At 37.7% G+C, this 22,116-nt stretch overlaps 1 protein-coding gene across 3 annotated transcripts in view; it reads right to left on the bottom strand.

Moving 5' to 3' along the window:
* Window positions 1-259: 259 nt before the first annotated feature.
* Window positions 260-22,116, bottom strand: part of ITGB8 (integrin subunit beta 8) — a 47,729-nt gene continuing 25,872 nt past the window's right edge. Inside the window, exons 7-15 of one of the 3 annotated variants that reach the window (XM_035316842.1) lie at window positions 18,480-18,575; window positions 18,297-18,386; window positions 15,558-15,692; window positions 12,250-12,655; window positions 10,415-10,640; window positions 9,298-9,401; window positions 8,065-8,228; window positions 634-759; window positions 260-369 (exon numbers count right to left, since the gene is read on the bottom strand). In XM_035316842.1, the coding sequence (XP_035172733.1) occupies window positions 316-369; window positions 634-759; window positions 8,065-8,228; window positions 9,298-9,401; window positions 10,415-10,640; window positions 12,250-12,655; window positions 15,558-15,692; window positions 18,297-18,386; window positions 18,480-18,575 (1,401 nt within the window). In that variant the 3' untranslated portion in view covers window positions 260-315. Of the gene's footprint in view, window positions 370-633; window positions 760-3,227; window positions 3,253-6,390; window positions 7,973-8,064; window positions 8,229-9,297; window positions 9,402-10,414; window positions 10,641-12,249; window positions 12,656-15,557; window positions 15,693-18,296; window positions 18,387-18,479; window positions 18,576-22,116 lie in introns of those variants that run through there. The other 2 variants (XM_035316843.1, XM_035316845.1) reach the window with 2 other exon arrangements.

Here is a 22,116-nt window from a genome sequence, read left to right as displayed (position 1 = left end):
GCTTTCTGCCACCCACCACTGCTTCCTCAGGAGGAACGGCCAGGAGATGATAATGTTGGGCCTCTCTAGAGCTAATAAATCAGACTTGCAGCCCTCTAGAGCTAATAAATCAGACTTACCTATGTCTAGGTAATGTGAATTCTGAACAGTCAGAATTTGGACCAGCCCAAGACTCCCAAGCAGAAGATGGGCAATCAGAAACCCATGCACTGCAGTGAGCATACCCATGCTCTAAACATAGCTCCAGACAACTTTGATATTTGTAAAACTAGATTTTTTTATTTAACTCATACAATATACTTAAACTCTTTGGTTTTAAACCCAGGGTAGCAGGAGTGTGTTTCCAAGGTTCTTGTCTTTGCTGTAGACCTGGAAGGAGAACAAACCACCCACGTTAACTCCTCGCTAGTTAAAATCTCTGTTAAAAGAGTTTTTATTCATAATACTAATAATTGACTGGCTGTCATGCATATTTGGATCTTCACTCAATCCTCTGTGCTGAGCAGATAACTTACAGCAGTCCCTAATGCAGAACTTTCCTCCTCCCATCCTCTCTGTATATCAGATCAAAGTCTGCACCTACCATAATGGGAAGCATGCAGGGATAGAAATTCTGTGATAGTGTGCACCTACATGACTGGTGTCAAAAAAGTGGCTGAAATCAGGATCTCTTTCCTCCTCCGGCTTTAGAGGCTGTAACTTAGGTTTCTTTCCTCTTTGAAGAGCTTGAGCAGCAAGCCTTTTTCTTGCCAATGGTATCTGCAACAAAATAGCAGTTGCATTACATTACAGCCAAACTAGAGCACTGTTGTGCCCTCACTGACAGCTTCATGGACGTGAATGGAAGTTGGCTTAATATGATGCTGCCTGTGTCAAAACCCTACAGTTATCTGGACATTTTAAAGTATACAGATATGTTTTGATTACCAGATTTCACAGGAAGGAAGACTTCATACAGATCACTTACCACCATTCCACAACATACAGGGTGTGCAGCACTGTTTGGTGCCAGTCTATCAGAGACTTAAGGTTAGTGTTAACACTGACGTTGAGCTTACGTATCAAATGGCACAAAGGAGCAACGTGTCTGTAGCTCGATACATGCTTAAGCTTTATGTCTGACCTAGGTGGATGTTTACTTTGAGTTGCTGACAACATTTGTTCCTTCCACAAAGAGTTGTGTGGAAAATGTGTATTTCTCTGTGGGACTGCTTGCTCTGTGTGTTAGTAAATGCTTATGTGTTAGTATATGCTTATGTATCTCCTTCCTCTGTGAAAGGAAATTCCTCAGCCTCCATCTCATCGGGTTTATATTGGGATTATATTTATTGCTTTGACAGAAAAAGCAACAAAGATGCACAGACTGCCATCTATCTATATATCATATGGATAAATGTCATATAAATATGATACATATATCATATATACATATCTATTTTTCTTTCTAGGTTTACTGCACGCCTTTTCCCAATGTTTTTTTTTCTATTGTATTGTTAGGGCATGGCTACTAAGTGGCTCAATAACTGGGCATATATCAGTCATCTCTTGATTCTACTTCTCTTACTCTCCAGAGCAAAACCCGGATCTTCTTAGAATCATCAGCTTTCCTCCACATGAGAGAAGTCCTACAGCTGGTTTTACCAGTGGTGTCTGTCAGGTGGCTGAGTGCCATAGCTGTCTCTGATGCATCGTGATCTTGCAGCCCAAATTTTGAATGTCAGCATGTCTGAAGTCTTTTATGAGACATTTCATGACGTTGTGTAAAGCATATGCTATTACCAATTCTGCAGGAGAACAGAAGGTGTGTCACCCTCCCAAAACACAAGCATTTTCACAAGTATTCATAAAGCACCTGAGGTCTGCAATGAGTGGCGTAGATGAGGCATCTACAAGAAACTGCCATTTCCATGGCAGTAACTCCTCTACCACCAAAGCAGAGCAAAGCAGAAATAAGCTGTAACTGCCTACTAATAATAGATCATATTTCTTCATGAAGTATTTTCTTGTCTCCAATAAAGTGGTAACACCTCCTGGTACGTTCACATTTCAGTTGAGTGGGGCAAAGCAAACCAGCTGGACCCCAAACTGCTGACTGCAATCGTGTTCCTCCCCAGATTCTCAAACTCCATCCCAAATGTGCATTCATCTGTTTGACTGCAGTTGATAAACTGGTATTCCTTGTATTTCAACTGATCTCTCCTGACCCAGTATTATTCCATTAAAAAAAACTAATCATATAATTCCTCTTGTGGACATGTACGTACACCTTAATGAAAACATTTTATTTCTTAAAAAAGAGGTGAGCATCTCTTTCTTATCAGATATCCTAGGCATTAAAAATATGAAAATTCTGTATGGATTAAATATTGATTTTATTTTTTTAGAGAGCAAGTACAATGATGTTGCATTAAAATAATGCTATGTCATAGTTGTTACAGCTCTGATAGAAAAATAAACATCTCAATATACTACAGTGTCAACTCATTAATAAATATCAAAATAGAAGTTAGTAGTCAACTGAAATTAATAAACAGCTATAAAAGTATACTATTTTAAATAATAAAATATTCAGTATATTTCCAGACAAACAAAAGTAGTGATTTAAAGTATCATTTAAAAGTATTATTTAAAATGGAAAATGGACAGTAAGAAGCTACAAATTTATTTAAAACCTCTTCCCTTACTAATATTCTATATAGATAAAATCTAGAGAAACATTATTTATCTGTATATACTTTTTACAAAAGGTAGTATATGTTAAATAGAAAGTTAAAAACTGTATTATTATTTATAGTTGTCACACCATTGCTAAATAAGACACTTTAACATATCTTTATGTTCTGAAGCAGTAGTAGGTAAAAGTGAAGATGTTAGCACAGTGAATTCTTCCAAGACAAATGACTTTCCAAACAAATCTTTTATCTTTCAACCTCTCCCTCCAAAATATAACTGGAACAGATCAAACACAATATAGGTATGAGAATGAAAAGTTAACATTTGGATAGAGCTATTGTTTTAACAAATGACAGATTTCAAAACATTTTTTTAAAGGAGGTATACCTTTTTTTTTCTTTTTTTTTTTTTTTTTTAACAGTATGTGCAGAAAAGGAAAAAAGGTGCAGAAAAGGAAAAAAAGAGAAAATGCATTCCAGAGCAGCATTTTTTAAACTGAAGAATGTACTACTTTTATGTATTTATTTAGTTTCAACTTCTATTTACATATTTGTTTTCAGAAAGACCAATCATTCTGAACTGGCTTGCACTCAGTAGAATCCCACTGATCTGGTTCACTATAAAATACATTCACATTGGCTACTTTTAACTGTTTTTTCCTGTCCGTGAATTTCAACTCTGTACTATCCATGAGATGTCTGTGCGTCGAGCAGTGTTAAGATCATCATTGAAAAGTAGTGTAGCTCTTAACTACTGCTCCGTTCCTGCTTAAATAAATCTTACTCTTCTGTTTCAAGTGGACAGCAAGAACACTGGCACTACATTTCACTCATAGACCAAAGTAAACATCACCCAGCACTTGTTCAGCATGAATGTCTCTATGAGCAGTGCCCTTTCCCAGCTACAGCTGTCTCTTGCTAGATTACATACAAGCATTTTTTTGATGAATAAAGATGCAAAAAGCCTGTAGAGCCAAGGACTGCAGACCACATACTATATATTTTCAATGCATGGCCAAGCATTGGAAATACAGGAAAGAAACAGTGCCACCCTTGCCCAGCCAGCCTGCTCTGAAAAGGCTTCCTGCCCTGACTCATAGAGCGGTATGGTCTCAGAGCACCATCTCTGTAGGGATGCTACAGGGAGCCTTTTGTCTGCTTGGGATGCCCACTGCAAAAGCAGCAGGACCTTTGCATCTCTCTGTCCCGGGCTTCACTACGCCTTATAGATTAAGGGTTCCTTGAAGCTGCTTCATATGTTCACTCCCCCAGTTTGCAACACGTGTGCACTTAAGTATGCACACTTAGCAGGAAACAAATATATATGATCAGACTGGGAAAATATTTTTTTTCCACTGCAGTCTGAAGAATACTTTACATAGCAGCTTTTCATGACACCATAGAGAGGAAAAAATAAATCCAGTTGATTATAATGGATAAAATGTAAACTATGCCTATACAAATGTCCTTCCTTTTTAAGATCCACTTGAAACACTGCTTGTGAACGTAAGGGAATTTCAGCTGGGCACAATGAAAATTCCTCACATACCATATGCACGTTTTCTGGATGAAACAGCTATTTTCCCACACACACATCTACAGTGATGTTACTAACATGCTCATGATGCTTGGAAATAGTCAATTTATAATATTTCTTCATTTTAGAGTCTAAAAAAAATCTGAAGACATGTTTTAATTGCATAAAAGTGTCATTTCTAAAATGTTACACAATTGATAAATAGTAAAAATAATGTTGGATTAGAATTAAAAATTATACACATAGATTTTTAACATTAACAAATTGCTGTGAAGGGTCTACGCAGATGCTCTGTTTCAGAGGAAATCTAAAACCAATCCTGATAACCAGTGATGAGGTGCCACAGTATCTGCCTGTATATTTTTGGGTATAGGCATGCAGTCAAATCATTTGACCTTTTTTTCATTTTTTAAAGCAGCCTAGAATAAGAAGTTTTATTTAAAAAGTTTGACATGTGCTATTCTGAGGATAGATATTTTCCCCCCTATTTTTACGAGCATCTTTGATGCACAATACATTGAAAACTAATCTGAATTAATTTGTCTGTAATATCTCCCATACTAAGCACTATAGGAAGCACAGTCCTTCTGCAATTGCTGAGGAAATTCCTTGTGAATTACAGGCTGCTTTCTCATTTAAGGTCATGTGCTGAGGGAACACAGCTCCCTAAATAGTGAGGCTTTTGTTGGGCTATTCATCTCCTGCAGCAGCTCTTCTGAAAAACATGGTCAAAGGCAGAGTGAAACAAGTACCAAGTAAAGCCAGAGTTTCTCATGGATAGATTCCATCCCCAGAAACAAAGCCTTCTCCCAAGGATCCTGCTCTATATAGGCTCCCCATGGGCCTTAAAAAAGCCTTGACCTGTCACATTAGCAGCAGCTTATTCTTTTTCATTAGCCCCCTCCACAATACAGCAAAGCAATGAGTGAGATGCAAGAAAAGTGCTTTAGAAAAATAATATATATATATATACAATATATATATATATTTGCCTTAGGACAGTGAGCAGCTTACACTGCAATTTGTATTGCAAACCTGCTCAATGTGACCAGAGAACATCAAACATTCAGACAGGTGTGTGATAAGGAAACACTGTCCATGTCCCTTCACAGGAAGCACTGCAATGCCAACAAAGCGCTACAGGAGAAGACTGGCAGCGATGTGAATGATGGGCAATACAGATCAGATCTTTCTCCCCCAACGACCCCAGCTCCATTGTTCCCTACCCATACAATTAACTCCCTCTAATAGAGAAAAAATAATTTCTAGAGAAAAAAAAAAACACTAGCTATCCCTTCAGTAAATGGTTTAAGGGCTATTAAGAGAAACATATTCTGAGGAATCTTTTCTGTTCAAAAAATTGTATTCCATTGTTTAAAGAACATAATCATGTTAGCCTTTTGTTAAACACTCAGATGTTTCCGAGTGAGGTTGCATTTCTTTGTTTTATTTTGCTAAGTGAAGCAGATAACCAGAGATTTTGTGTTTTACTTGCCTAAAAATACTACCAAATTGTGACAAGGACAATAGTAAGTAAACCACTGCAGATCTTTTAACTTAATTCCACTGATACCAATGGCTCAGAGTCTGTTAATTTACAGGGGAGGAAAATGGTTCTATGCATTTTAAAAAGAAAAGGCAAGTCCAAGGTATAGTTAATACATTACAGAGCAATTCTTCAGACAGAATTAATTTATAACTAAGATATTACAATGTAGCGATCAGTAAAATCAGGGTCAGTGTAAGGACACCACCTTTACTTTTAGCTGAATGGTGGAAAGCTTGGGGACTACTTTGAGGATTGCTTCAGAAACATTTCATAGGTTAATTCACATTTTTTAAAACAAAAATAAGCCCTATAATCTAAAGCGTTTATGACAATTTAATTGAAAGACCACTGCCTCTGTTTTTCTTTTTCTCAATCTCTCACTTGACCCAAGAATTCATTATGAACGCTCATGTAACATTATCTGTTTTGCATTCTACCCTCCTGTCACCTCTATATTACTCAGATTTCAGTGGGAATTTAAGAAAGAAATATTGAATAGGAAATATTAATATATGCTAATTTCTACCAAACTGCATAGAAAGTGGTCCTGTTTTGTTTGTGTTACTTTTATCTATGGCAATTACAGATTAATATTTCAGTAATTAATTTTGCTAAAATGACTGCATAATATCTTGAGATGATTTTTTTTTTTTTTTTTTTGGCCAGCAAGATTTTAGTGCACATTTCACAGACATTGACCAGAATTTCTTAGGGTCTTGGAAAGTAAATAAGGTAAGTAACAAGGTAAGTAAATCAGATTGTTAGTTGACTCTTCCAATAAGCATACAGCCATAACACATCTTTTACCACTACAGCCAGTTTCAAGGGTAAGAAAATGCTTCAGTTAACCTTGTAGCTCAAGTTCTGCTCTCAGATAAGCTTATATTGGTCCCACTGTGTTTAGAAGAGTTTTGGACATTTCTGAAGGCAGAATCTGATCATACATTTATGAAGTTAGTTAATGTGTTCTCTTGAGAAAATGACTCCTGTCTTCCTCACCTTTCAAACTCCAGATTCTTTTTCACATCACAGTGGACAAATTTCTCAATGCACAGTCACAAAAGTTGAAGCGGATAAGTAAGAATTCAAGAAAACTAATCCTGCCAACTAATTTACATAGAAAAAAGAGCACGTGTAAAATCAGACTTATGTCTGACACAAAAAGAGCAAAGCCCTCATTTGGCAAAACACTGACATGTAGCTAGCAAACCAAACACATCTCTGGTGAAGTTTATCTGATTGCAATGGAGTTGATGCTGCTGACTCCAAAGGTGAAATCAGGCCAGCAGTGATGCCATGTAGGTGACGCTGGTGGACAGAGGAACTCTCATTTTCTGTTTCCACTCAGTTTTTCAAATATCTTAAAATTCATATAAAAGTTTTTATGTTGAAACAAGTAAAAAAGCTAAAAATTACTCTTTATCAGATATAAATTATCTTTAAGTGACTCAATGCATAAAAAACTATATATTTATCTGTGTGCACACGTGTGCGTATACACACACAACTGTGCACATACACCAGTAACTAAGCACTCATTTAATCCAGTCATTTTTATTAAGTAATGAGGAAAAGCTAAGAGGCTAAAGCAGACAAATCAGTGGAATTTAGCCAACTGAGAGAACTATAAAAGTACCATTTACTCTATTTAAGAGCATTTGAATAGTTTCACCTATTGCTATAATATACAGCAATGTTAATATTTCAGTCACAGCTTTGTCCATTCCCACAGAGCATATCAGTACTAGCTACATGTACAGCGAGATCAGTGCTTTGTCAGACCTGTTCATATCTACATTCTATGCCAGAACTAAATAAATTAGAATACATTAAAGTGCTACATCAACACTAATGTTCCTGAACAGTAGTAACGCACATTCCTCTTTCAAAAATAAAATAAAATAAAAAATACAGCAGCTATAGTTCAGACATAGTCACATTATGTGAATATGCTTACATGTCACTTTGTTACAGTATCCAACAAAATGCATGACACAAAACCAAACAGCAACAGTCAAGACTCTGACAGAGTGGTAACTTTTAAAAAGTAGAGAATGATGAAAATGGAATTTTGCAGAAAACACACAGTCTTCAGAATTCACACTTGAAAGTTTCGTTTAATCGTAACTTGCTGATGTCGATATTTATTTCCTCTGGTTTGTCTCGTCTGTATGTTACTGTTCTTGTACAAACAGTAGGCAAAAACATCTTATCCTTGAAGGAGAAGATACAATTTTTATCAACAATTAGCTAACTTTTATGTGCAAGATAATATTACTGAATATGATGGCTCGGAAATCAATTACCTTCTTTGTTGCAGACACTCTGTAATCAGCTGAAGATTTAACTTTATTGCTATTCCCCTGCAGAATTATCTGCCTGATGATAAGTACAACAAGCAACCCAATCAGAAATGTAACTATAAAGATTATGGAAAACACTCTGAAGTAGCTTCGTCCAGAGAAACATTCTGCAATGAAAGGAAAACACAAGTGAAAAACCTAGCATATGGAATAGGCACATCCCTCGAGTACATTTGTATTTACTGCTGCATATTAAAGGAGCATAAATGTGACACAAGCCTGATAAAAGTTAAGGGAAAATAAGTTGTCATACACCAGCTTTCAAAACAAAGCACATCAAGAACTCCAAGTGTAGGAAAATGGTCAAATGTTATCCCTTTAATCTACAAAAGTAATACTAGGGCTTCACTGTGTTGGCCACCATAAATTCTCTGCAAACTGATGAGTTTACAGCTGAAAGAGAGAAGGTGAATTTGTGGAGGTGTGTGGGGCCAAAACAGTTTAATTTTCACAGGATTAGAGCACATATCATTGGCAAAATATGAAAGAAAACATGGTTTCTTGATTCCTTGTCCAGTACTCTTTTAACTGGCCAACCTCTCTCACAGTTGACTTTTCTCTAATTAATATGAAGCTCAAGAGAAAAGTATTCTTAATTAGTTTTCTCATTTATGAACTTTAAGAGACAAGAATGTGAAGTGACAAAAGAGAGCCATTTATGTCCTTTTTTTGTTGCAGCGTGGACTGGTTAAGCTTTACAATGTTTTATCAAAACTATTTTATTCTTTCAAAGTCCTCATAACTATATAAATATATTTTGTACTTGAAAGAAGCATTTAAACATTGCTGAAAGTGAGGTAAGCATTATATTTAATTATTCTTAATTTCTGGTAATGTCAAATTATGTATACATATCTGAAGTAATAAAACACCCAAATGCCATAATGAATATTTATAAATATTTCTTTAAGCATTTCTCAGGCCAGATTCATTATTATTATATGTAACTTCTCAAGGAGTTGGGAAGTCTATTTAGCAATGCTTGCCAGTTACATTTCCTGTTATTATTTATCTTTTATTTTCCCTGAAGCTAGGAGTGATTGCTCCCTTTTTCCTGCTCTGTTATTGCAATAGTACTGACACACTTTTGAAAGACATTGTAATAGTGGTGAATTCAGTTATTAATCCTGACAGATTCTCATCTCTTACCAAAATTACCTAGAAAATATCACATACCAGACGTTTGGTCAATGTAATGCAACAGGTAAGCACATGAGGTTTTACACTGGTCAAGTTTAGCTTGAGATGCATTGTTAGAATGATGGCACTGAACACAATTCCTGTGAAAGAGAAATGCCATTAAAACCTATGTCTTTCTCTGCACTCCCCTTACAGAGATTGTATCAACAAGCTGATGCATCACTTGCACATAATGTTTTCCTGTCGTTAGTAAAAACATTGCGACATTTATTATTATTTTTTTGAAATGCGATGCCTTCCTCAGCATTTTATCCCTGGGATACTTCTCAGAACTGACCAGGCAGACGTAATAAAATAAAGCATCTTGCTGGCCTCAAGCCACTTCCATCCGGCCCCTGCTCTGCACTTTGTGATGTGTGTTCTTCAGGGGGGTAGCTGGGGGTCTAGAACCATCTCTTCCCATTACAGACTCTAGTTCAGTCTTAGTCTTTCTTACCTATCAGTCTCACTGGGATACATGCTTGACTTTGGACAAGTTTCAGCCAGCAGAGCTTACTGTATGTTATCTAGCTGTCACCTTTTACACATGGCCCAGCTTGTCCCTCCAGCTGAGCTATTATTCAAATGAACATACATAAACAATCATTTCTACTGCATTTCCCTTTTCCAACAGAGGCCTATCTGTCACCTTCTTAACAATCGTGGGATGCAGGAGGTTACATGTGCTAACAGGAGAGCGCAGAAGAACCATGCCCAAGGACAGGGTTTCATTTACTCTCTAAGTCAGTCCCAGTGTGTGTGTCACCAACAGGCGGGTCTAACTTCTCTACTCCTTTAGCTGATGATTTTGACCTCTGTCCTTTCCTTACATGGATAAGGAAAAATGACATGGCTTAGAATTAGCACAGCAAAGCCCAAGTGTAGTGGGGAATGTTGTTCTCTGGGTAAGACCAGCTCTGCTCTGCTGAGTGACAATACACAGGTACCACTCTTCTTCTGCGCCTCCTTCTGTCAGTGGGAAAGCACAAGGAATTCTGTTCGAGTTTCCTACAGCCTAGCATCTAAGAAAAACCGCACACATCTAGCCAAGCAGAAATATTCCTCCTGGTTTCAACACTACAGTTAAACATCAAGTCTAGCACAAGAGACGTACCAGTTTTCTTCACAGGCTTTGTTACAAGCAGGGCAATATTCACACAAACGGCCAAAGCTTCTTGGGTCAGTGCACTCACACTTTCCACATACACAATTTCCTCTTCCACTGCAAATCTGGCCCTTTGAATTCAGGCACTGTTTTGCTGATTGTAACGAACACTGGCAACGGTCCCCTTCCCAGCCAGGAAAGCATTTACATTTACCAGCTTCACATTCACCATTACCTACAACATCAGATGATCTTGAGTCATATGCTTTTACGAAAAAAGAAAGTCAATTTTTATATGCATACATTTGTATTGCTGATGCCTTGCTGATAAGTTTTTTAAGTTAACAAATCAGGCTGAAATTGTCACCATGATATGTATTTATGGCTGCTGTTGCTTATTTGAGCAAAAGCTGCTACCTTCATCTCATCCTGAAATGTTTTACTAGGATTTTCCCTGTTGCCCTGGATGAAAGAAGCAGCAATTAAAAATTACACAACTTTCAGGAATGTAGTCTTCAAGCAAACTAAACAAACTTCTCTGTAGCAATAAAGCATTCAATTCAAATAAATGGCAAGATTTTGGGAGGAATGAGTATCAAGTTCATGTGCACATGCCATTATTTTTTACTTTTTCTTTTCAGAAGCATGCATTACAACAATGCTTTTCTGCCTTTCTAGAGGATAGAGGACTGAGCAGGAGAGGTAGCTATGCTGTATTTATGAACTGTGGGTTTTGTAATAAGAACTTAAAATGCACACCCTCAAGGACTCAAAGGCTACAAAGAACCTCTGGTGGCCTTTATAATTTTCCAGGCAAAGCAGTGGGAGCTTTAGGGCAAAATCCATATGTTTTCCATGTTGCAGTACACTTAGGCAGGTGTACAATTGACACGCTGGTAATGTTTAGCGACAGTTTAACAGTGTGGGAAAACACCTTTAGGAAATACAGAAACAGAGAGCACATAAAGCACTTGCAGGTCTAGCAAATCTCTTGAGACATCCCCAGCTATGCTTCGGCAGTATGTGTTTCACACTCACTGCGATAGCCTTTCTCGTGATCCAGGGACCTACAGACAAGCTGCAGGGAGATGGTTGCATGGGATTCCCAAAGAGGGGGTGAGGATAGAAGATAGACTGCCCCTTCACCTGCCTGGGCTGGGCAAAGGGCAGGTAAAGGGATCACAGGGCACCTCAGTGCAAGGTTCTGCATGGTAAAACATCCCAGTAAGGGGCACACTGCTCTGCCATGACCCTGTGCTGCAGGTTCTCCTTGGGCAGGTTCTCCATCACACTTGAGAATCTCCAACACCTCTTAGATAAAGATCTCCCTGTTTCCTCTTCCACTGCATCTCAGGCTTTGTGAGCTCACAAATTTGAGAGGTCTGCTTAGGTTAATTTATTTGTAGTTAATTTATTTGTTTGGGTACGGAAGAAGGTTAAGAACACGAACCATAATTCTTTGTGTTGGAATGAAGTATTTAAAGAAGTAGGTAACATTATTTCTCTCAATTTTATGTAAAGTCACCAACAGAGAAAAAACAGAGTAACTTTGCCAAAGCCCCTAGTATTACTCTCAATTTATCCTACTGTAGCAAAAAAAAAAAAAAAAAAAAAAAAAATGGTCCCTCAGTTCACAAATTGGTCAGCACAGAGTGAAATGAAAGGAGCAGGACAGCAGAACAGATTTAAAATACTTCAAAAATTACTTTTGGGGGGGAAAAATATATTCTGGTAAAGACAGTGATACTGATTAAATCACATTTTTCCATAATAACATTAACTTAAAAGTCTCAGAAAACAAAACGAAAGAGAAACAAAGCACAGACTTAAATTCAGCAGCTTACCAGAACATAAATTTCCCTGGTGATACGGGCAGGAAAAGTCATCCATTTCGCAGTACTTGCCATACATCTTGCCTAGCTTGTTTTTGTAGCAGAAACATTTTCCATCTATACAATTTCCTTGACCGCTGCAGATGGGCTGGTCCGGGTGTCGCCTGCATCTCTCAGAAAGAACCGTATCTCCATGAGAGCTACAGTCGTTGTCACTGCAATGGGGCTGTTTGCCATCAGGAAAAGTTTCATCAGCCCACACTCTTTTCTGCCTTGCACCATCTCCACTCTGACAGGCACAGCTTTTCTGTACATTAATGATGGTAGTTTCATTGAAACCAATAGGCTTAAGTATTGCATATTTTCTTCCTCCAGTTGTGTCACATCCTTTCATTGTAACTGATACATTGAAAAGTACCTAAGAAGAAATAAAGATATATTTTACATCAGTGTAATTTCCTATAAATTGCTAACATTTTTAAACAAACAAATAAAGCAGAATCTCACATTATGTATGTGCACTAGCTGGTAATAAGAAAAGATACAGTGCCCATTTGTGAAATATATTAGCAAAGATAGGCATCACAAATACAGTTAAACCCTAGCAACAGAAGATTAGCAGCAGTCTACTTCTCCTGTTGCAGAAGACAAGTTTAATACAAGCTAAATAACCAAAGAAGTACCATTGTCCTCCTTTTATTTAAAGTGTTCATTCTGTGTAAATTATAGAAACACTCAAGATCAGCTTGAGCAAGATAAACACAAACAGAGATACTCATCATAAAAAACAATCTGTAATAAATGTTCTTGTTGCAGAAAGTCTTCTGTGGAAACATAAAATATACAGACTTTTTCTTTGGGAGGCCCTACCTACTCCAGCTAAAACACAAAAATGGCTCACACCTTAGCAGCAGCTTATTTTTGCCTTTCCTGTGATGGGGATGAAACAAAATAGTATTGCTGCTCTTGCTGTGGCCCTAGGCAGACCAAGCACTGCTTCGGGATGGACCCAGCACCCATCTGCTGCCCATGGCATGCCCTTACCACCATGCCCTGGGTCCTTGCTGCTGGCAGAGCTCACTGCAGCATCAGCTCCTGTGGCTTTCCAGAGCCTTGGCACAGGGCCCTGGCTCATTTTGGTGGCTGGTGACTGCCACAGATTTGGCATTAGTGATTAACAAATCTCTGACAGCTTTGATATCTGTGGTAGTTTCACCATAGCAGTCTTTGTATTACACAGTTACCTTTATTTTTCTTTTATTGCCCGGTGGGCTCCTGACAGGGTATTCTCACTAAGGCTGCATAGCCTGCTGACTGCGAACAACTCTTCCCGGCCTCCTTGCAGAGAAAGCACCACCAAGAAGACAAGGTGAGAAAAGAGCCTGACAGACACAAGTACCTTTACTTATTACCACGAAAGAACAAAGATTTCCAACTCAAAAGAACACAAAACGTAGGAAACTGATTACACGGGACGCTGAAATCATCCACAGAGACTGCGAGCATTCATTTATTGGCGGTCCCCCCCTCCCACTGCACCCCCACCCTGCTCGACAATGGCAGCTTTGTGGCCAGCCGGGCCATGGCTGCCTACACGAACAGGAGAAGAATGCAGTGCAGAGCATGCACTTCTTAACTGTCCCATCCAGGGTGCATAAAGGCTTTGTCTCTCTCTTTGCTTTTCTTCTTGTTTTTCAAGTGCGCTATTGCGTGCATAACCCCTCAGCTGCCTGCAGTCTTTGTGCTTGAGGCTTCTTCCATTAGAAAGCGTGGCTATACCCCAAGGATTCACACGGCAGGTGCAGATCGTGTGGGGAGGAAAGGCTGCAGCTAGAGAACGTGCTCTGTGTTCGACACAGAGCCCTGCTAGAAAACATGATCTTCACGTAAAACACCGCCGGAGGATCAGCAGGGAGATGGGAGGGAAGCACAAACCATGTCTTGCCTGTGAGTCATGAAATGTGATGGGTCTGAACACAGCAGCAGAAAGATTAAACTTATTACAACTAAATAATTATGACACCATGAACACTGACGCTCACTAATTGCCAAAGTTAGTTCTGCACCCTAAAGAGGCCATAGGATTCTTCCCAAATATAATACACTTTTGTGTTTTGGTAAGAAAAGGAAGGAAGAAGGATTAGACAATGAAAGGAATGTGAGAATTAAGGAAAAGCATTTAGCCTGTAAACAAATACTGAAAGGAGGATTTACGGTTAAAAATAAATTAATCTCTTGAGGATGGCTCATTTTCAACCGCAGTAAGCTTTAGGACCACATGCAATCTTTTACAATCAACTGGCTCAGCTTTTTATTAAAAAGAACCAGATATAAATATTTTTCTTTTCATTAAACAGAACAAATTCCAACCCTATTTCTTATGACATACACAGGGAACAACACTGTAGAAGAGATGAGTTAAGAAGAAAAACATATCTCCCTTACAGAGTAGCAGCTAGTCAGCAGCAAATTATTCAGACAAAATACAGAATAGTATAACACATTTAAATGAACATATTTAAAATTCACACTTTTAACCTACTGTTTTGCTTTGCTGTTTCTACAGACAGACACAATCAAATCCCATCAGCTGAGCTGTGTGTACATTGCAAGAAGGAAAGAACTCCTTGACCCTGCTCTCCAGAAACACAGACCTCTTCCTGGCAAGCCAAAGGAATTACTCTACTGGTCCAAGCAATCCAATAAATATATCAAGGCCCAGAAAAGTCGTTCTCGGAAGAAAATTATGTTCTTTATATAAGACAGACATCTTCCCCTGCATTTTCATGGTGCACGATGCTCCAGTTTTAAAATCCATTTCATTCAGTAGGTAGCACCAATCCAAATGGGGATAAATCATTTTATTAGTTTGATTTATAAAATAAACTAATTGCCCATGATTCTGAGTGTGCAAGAAGGCTAGCAGAGCAAGGAGAGGGAAAGGTGGCATCTCCCACAGAGCCAAGTAGCACAAATTCCAATGATTCTTTTCCACTGGGTGATTATCTTTCAACCTCTTTAAGTACAAATTTCATCACAATGAACACGGCCATTGTGTCCAGCAAAGGACAAAGAAGGATAGTTTTAATGGACATTAGCTTTCAGGAAAAGCTTTCAGCCTTAGTCTCATGAGATTAGTGAGAATTAAAATAAGATTCAGGAAAAATAAAACCCAAGAATAATAGAGAGTCTGTGATAATTAATCACTAAAATTCAGTTTCACATTGAGTAAATCCCTAGAAGATTTCACACCATTGAAACCCAACCAAACAGAAAAATAAGTATTCCAGCTCCTTGAAGAAAGAGAACTATAAACATACTTCTTCATTATATCCCACATTTTTACATCCTTCCATGCCAGTTTTTTTACTTCCATCAGGACAGATTGCAGTGATATTGAAATTAAGATCCTGGATCTGGTTATCCACTTGGATTTTCACTTCAGAGATTAGTTTCTGTAACCAGAAAACAACTTTTAGTTGCATTGCATCTCAATATATAATGTGCACTAGTGACTAATACCAAGTACTGCTACTATGACTAACTAAAAATGAAGAAAGCTTGTCTGCATGAATAAAGGAATGAATTAAAGCATTGTTACCCATATAAAGACTCGATTACATTCCAAATATACACAACCAGTGAACTCGTAATTCCGATAAAGAGGATTATGTTTTCCAGATAAAAAATGTTTTCAGCTTTTCTAAAATATGAGGCTGTATTTTTGGCATTTTGAAAATCTACTCCAGCAACCACGTGTAACAAAATACACTTATTTTTTGAGAGACTATTCTGTCTTTTAGCTACACATTCAAAATAAAACAGTAAACATACATACAGCCATTATTATTCAGCAGGAAAAGTTACTAATGGAATTGATGTTTTAAACTTCGGATGTGTTGCATTTGTCTCAGCAAAGTTTCCTCTGAGCAAACCTTAGGGTGATATAAATGCTACTGGGATTACCCTTACTGATTTATTTGGGTCAGCTAGGTCTATGTAAGTCAACAACTGGTTGATTCCCTTTAGAGCTTTTTACAATATAAAATAATGAAAAAGCCAACTACTTTGTAACTAGTATTTACTGCAACCTCTAAAATCCTACTTAGTAATTATAAAAGGAATATTAATTCTTTTCCCTTTACAAATATATTAAAACTCTGTACAATTCTATGAGATGAAAATTGCACAAAAAGATTACTAAAATTCCTTGCATTTTACTATTTTTAAAATGGGATATTTTATTGTCACAAGTGGAAATTTAATTACATGAATCTGAACATATGTTTGTCTTAGTGACTTTTTGAAAATTAGTGACTCATCTTTGGCTTTTTAGACAGGGATTTTCACCCAGGGTTTTCCACAAATAAGCCTAAGGCTTCCCTGCTTAGAAAAAGAGTGCAAGAGGCTCACTGCCATCAAACATCAACACTAAATTCATTTTCTTATGTAAGTACTTTTGCTATCAAGAAAGCAAAACATTCAAGCCCTGTTCACTGTGTGTTTGTATATTACAAGCCACTAAAAACATGCTAAAAAACCTCAGAAGTATCAAATCCAATGGAGTTAGAATGGGAAGGAAAATACTGTCAAAAAAAATGAAAATAAGGCAAGAACAAACTGGGGGTGGCTGGAGCAGGAAAGTCCCACAGAACGTTCTATTTAAATAAAAGGATTATTTTGTAAATTTTTATTTCCTCTACTTGAATGTTTGCCCTGTATTATACTGTAAGAACTCTGATTCACTTTAGGATGGACAGCCTAAAAGGGGCAAAAGAACCATGAGTTTCAGTATTTTTTTTCCAGCAGTATTTTACAGTTTCCTGCAAGCCTCTATATTCAAAATGAAATTTCTTGATTTCATAAGAGAAAGTATAATACCAGAGAGAACTTTTATGCAATTTGATTATACTTCCTCTGCTTTTGAGTGTCTTTGACTTCTGCACAACATTTGCACAACATGAGACTGTGAAAAATGAGCACAAACCCACTCTATGGCTAGTAATAGACATGGGACTTGGCTCTTCACTAAAGCCAATGGTTGCTAAAAGCAACCAAATATCCTAATTTACATTGTTAACCTAGTACAATGGATGATTTTATTCCATCTCCAAATAATTAATGTGATGAACATTAATACCTTGCATACAGGCTTGTAGCTGATTTTTCAGCTTTTGAATCTTGCATGTTTATGTAACTTGCACACCTTGACAGCATTCAACTGTCTGATCCATCACTTTTATTTTGCTGCTGCTCTACAGGCTCCCTTTACTCTGTTACATCAAATATATACTACATTATTTTTTTTCAAAGCTGTTTATCCCCCTTCCCACTCATTACCAAGATGACAGTCTCCACTTTCACACTGCCATTCCCTGCCAATCATTTATGAAAAATAATTTTATGCTTATTTCCCATACTATTATTTCCAGCTGAGAACTCCTCCCAGAAGTTCACAAAGCCATTTCCATTGTTCTCTCTCAAATCCCTCTCAAAACTCTTCTTCACTGCAATGCCTTAAAACCCTGAGTCATCACACTGCTTTGTGCAAAGTAAATGCTGCTTTCCACAATACCCACAATACCCTGTTGTCAAACTGCATCCCTGTAAATTCCCACCTGTTGTCCATTTGCTAAGAATTCATGCTGTAAAACCCTCTACATACCACAGCATCTTTTTGTTCTGAATTTATATGATGCCCTGATAGTAGTATCAGGTTTATAACTAAAGATCTGAGATTCCAAAATACAAATGAGACCGACTTTTCTCTTGAAGTAGCATGGCAAGAGGTGAATCAAACATCATATTAAGGAGCCTCCTTAGTAAAGAAAAAGTGCCAGCTCTTGGCTTTGAGACCCCAACAGCCTTTGAGATTGTAATGGTTATTGTGGGACAGTATTACCCACCACCAACCTGGACATTCAGAAAATTAGGAAACCTATCCTGGTGGATTTCAGATAGGAGCCAACATCCTGGAAATTCCAACTTTAGGCTCTAGACTATGAAAGGTGAAAAATCCTGTACAAATACAGCATCCAACAATGTTATTCTGATCATACCTGATAGGCTTCTACCACCAAATCATTGAGATTTGCTGCTTGTGATTCTATTTGTCTTGCAACAGTACCAGGTAACAGAGGTAACAGATCCTGTGAAAAATACAGTAATTTATGCACAGTTTTAATATTTAATATAACTACTGTGTTTTCAAATTTGGAAAAATAATTTGATTTCTAACCTACTTTATACCAATGGAACTGGCTTCCTTGAACTGCAAAAATAACATTGATGTTATTGTCAATCAATTTTTCAGACAGCTGCCCAAGAGATGGATGCTCCTGCAAAATACAACAGAAAAAAAATGAGGTTTAGTAGGGGAAAACCTTACATTTTATATATAACACAATACAGGACTCCAAAGCCACTCCTATCCTTATTTCTAAATGTACAAAGGAATACTGGGCTTACATCCAAAAGAAGGTGGGACTGACCAAATGCAGACAGTGACAGAAAAAAAACACAAATCTCCACCAGTTGGCTGTGACAGGCTTCTCTGTTGTCAGGTAGGCAGTGGTGCTGCACACTGGGAGGACTAACTGGACTCTTCACACAGCACCATTTTGCTGTTTTGAGTCTGATGCTCATGAAACAGCAGCTGGATATGGTGTTGTCCATGGTCTGTCTGGAAGAACAACAGGATTCCTGAGAACAACAGGCGGGTTCTTGTGGAAAAGTCAGGGAGGAGGAATGACATCAGATGAGGTGTGCCTTTGGGAGTTGCAAGGTGAGTCATTAAGTTTGTTTCTCAGAAAGGTGTTTTGGCACCAGGAATCAGACACATCAGCTAAATGGGTCATGTTCTAGCAACATCAATATCATATACATATCTTACAGCTGACACCTTTCTCCAAGACTTGCCTTAGGAGTGATGCCTCCAGCCATCACTGCAATGGCCTGCTACAGTTTCTGAACTATGCCTGTGCTTGAAGGTTTCATGAGTTTCACATCTCTCCCCTGTATTGACATTGTTCTACTTGGTGAAGTGACTGTTATGGCATGTCCTGTGTTGTGACCTGCCTTCCTATACTTATGGTTGAAAGATCTGATGTGGATTTGGGAACAAGAGGTGTGTGGATATCCCTTCATCCAAGAAATGGGGAAGCACAGAGGTGTTTGTGTGGTCCCAGTGGGCTTTGCACATCTGTGCTGCATGGCATTCCTCCAGTTCCAGTACTCTAAAACAAACTGTATCTGAAAGTCACTGCTGATTTACCATATATGTATCTGTGAATGCTTCCTAAGAAATAATTTCAACATTTAAAATTCATGACTAAACACAGGGAACTGACTGGGGCTTTTGCCTGTGTTTACCCTCCTTGAGTTTTCCTCAGGAGAGCAATAGACATACATCAGGTTTTTCAATGTCTTTCCCCCACATATTTCTGCTGTCTTTCTCTTCCTGACATTTTTCATCATCTGTCCCATATTCTCTATCTCTCTCCCTCTCTCCTACACAAACACACTCTCCCTGTTTTCATGCACAATTCATTACTCCTCGGAGTGCCACTTGTTATTCAAGGCACCCTGCAAGTCAACTGCTATCCTAACAGTAATTTGAAAGCCAGGACAGCAGAGACAAAGTTATGCAAGGGGATAAAATCCATTTTCCACCACATTGCACTACTATAAATAGCCTTGTATAGAAAGAACAAAGGAATTCCTTGCTGCAGTTTGATCTTAGCAAGGATCTCAACTTACTTATTCTTGATAAGAGATTATATTCTTTAAGATAAGTGATGAATGTTAGGTAATACAGCAATAAACCGGCCTTCCTACAGCTGCAGCATTCCATTCATGAGGGTCCAGAGTGCATAAATACCAAGTTCACAGCACACTTACAGGTGAAGTGCAGCAGCAGTGGCCGTGTTGCCATTTTCACAACACGGTATTAAGGCCTCTTCCCTTCTCCATGACCAGAGGCCACAGGGACAGTGCCTCCATTGTCCTGCACAATCCTACATGCCACGTGCACCAGGCTGCTGGCAGACCACAGATGCACCAAGTGGTTCCAGAATATGTGCTAGTAAAGCATCTCCTGCACCGTGGGGTAGTGATGAGGGGTCGTGAGAGGGTGCTCAAATGAGTCAGTCTGCTGGTTAACATATGACACTAGACATGTCCAAATGTCAGCAAAGTGAACCTTCAATGTCTCTTCAACTAACGGCAAAAGTTTGAGATTAGTGACATCAGAAATGGGTTTCCAACCCCTGATGAAACAAAAGCTTATTTAGATGGAGTTTACTGAAGTCAAGAGATGATATGCGTAGACATGCAAAGGTTGTAGGGACTGGATCCCCAAACCACACAGCATGCTTACAAGTAAAACTGGACTTCCATCTATTTCTTAGCTCTAACTCATTACAGTGTCCAGTGTCCAGTTTGGTTAACAGTACATTAAATTCTCACTTCAGATTAGAAAGAAAAAAAATCCTTCTTATTAGAATTGATTTTTTTTTTTTTAAGCATCATCAGAACCATAGTATCTTTTTCATTTTAAGCATGTAAGGAGATGACATAAGGGACTCTTGGGCACTCAAGGAGCCTCATTTTGCTTGCTGTAAAAACCTTGGTGTACTCTATGTATTTTTATCATATCTACTCCCACTACTGCTTAGGAGAATGTATTCTCATTTTAGATCTTCTTTCTTGTTCCAATTCCATTATTCATTTTATTATTTTAACCCACTGCATTAAGTCTAGAAGAAAACTAATACAGACATTAAGTATTTCAGAAGGAGAGTGAACTAAGTGTACATCTAATTTAAATGGACTAGATTTCTTTCTTGTCTTACACTTTTTCTGACCTCTGCATGACTACTTAACAAAAGTTAGAAAGAAACAGGCAGAAAAAATAATAACTGGAAAGAATATTTCTTTGCAAATAAATAAAGCAAAGTCCTCTTAACTGGAACAAGAACAAAATAATGTATGCTAGAATTCAGTCTTCTCTAGACTATCAGGCGCTAAGATTGAAAGCAGGAGCACAATGTTATTACAGATGACTCTTAAAATTAACATTTCACATCATAATTGCACTGAGAAGGAAAAAAATGTAAAAACATGTTTCTTCTTTGCAATTTTTTTGACAGCCTTTCATGGCATCTCATTTAAATATTAGTGACACTGCAGAAAATACCTGACACTGAGAAAGATTTCCATTCTAGACCTTTTCTGCCACTAAACTTTATACATGGGAATGCAAGAATTAGAAAGTGGTTGAAAAAATATATGGAACAGAAGCCAGAAGCCATTAGTCAAAATGTGCCAGTCTATGTGTCACAAGGTCATTTCATATGGGTGGCAAAAGAAAGACAACCTAATTTCACAAACAGCATCAATAGCATCAAAAATCATAGAGATTTCTTACTCTATATGGGACAATAAAATTATGATTCTACAGCCCAGTATTCAGAAAATCATTTAAAACACTTTCTTCAGTCAGCCATTTATCTGTCATTGAAAGAGATTAATTAATTTTGTCTGAATTTTATATTGGTGAGGTCTTCCAGCCTACAAAGAAGTTAATTTGCCAAGTTGGATAATAATAATAATAATAATTATGAAACTGAAAATATCTTTATTATCAAAGAAATCCTGTATCCCACAGAAAGATTTGTACCTATAGTAATTGTGTAATAAAGTGGATAAAAATAGAGATAGGGACGTCATAACATATAAGCATGCTCTGCTTTCAAGAAGGAAAATTTCTGGATTCTTTGCTTTGAGCAGAATAAAGGAAGGGGTTGTTTTTATCCCAGGGATGCTGTAAAATAATGAAACTGAACAGACTAGCAAGAGGGAAATAAATAATCCTGACAT

Source organism: Oxyura jamaicensis, chromosome 2 (assembly GCF_011077185.1).
Source record: "Oxyura jamaicensis isolate SHBP4307 breed ruddy duck chromosome 2, BPBGC_Ojam_1.0, whole genome shotgun sequence".
Classification (NCBI taxonomy): Eukaryota; Metazoa; Chordata; class Aves; order Anseriformes; family Anatidae; genus Oxyura; species Oxyura jamaicensis.
This window is presented reverse-complemented; position numbering and strand designations above follow the sequence as displayed.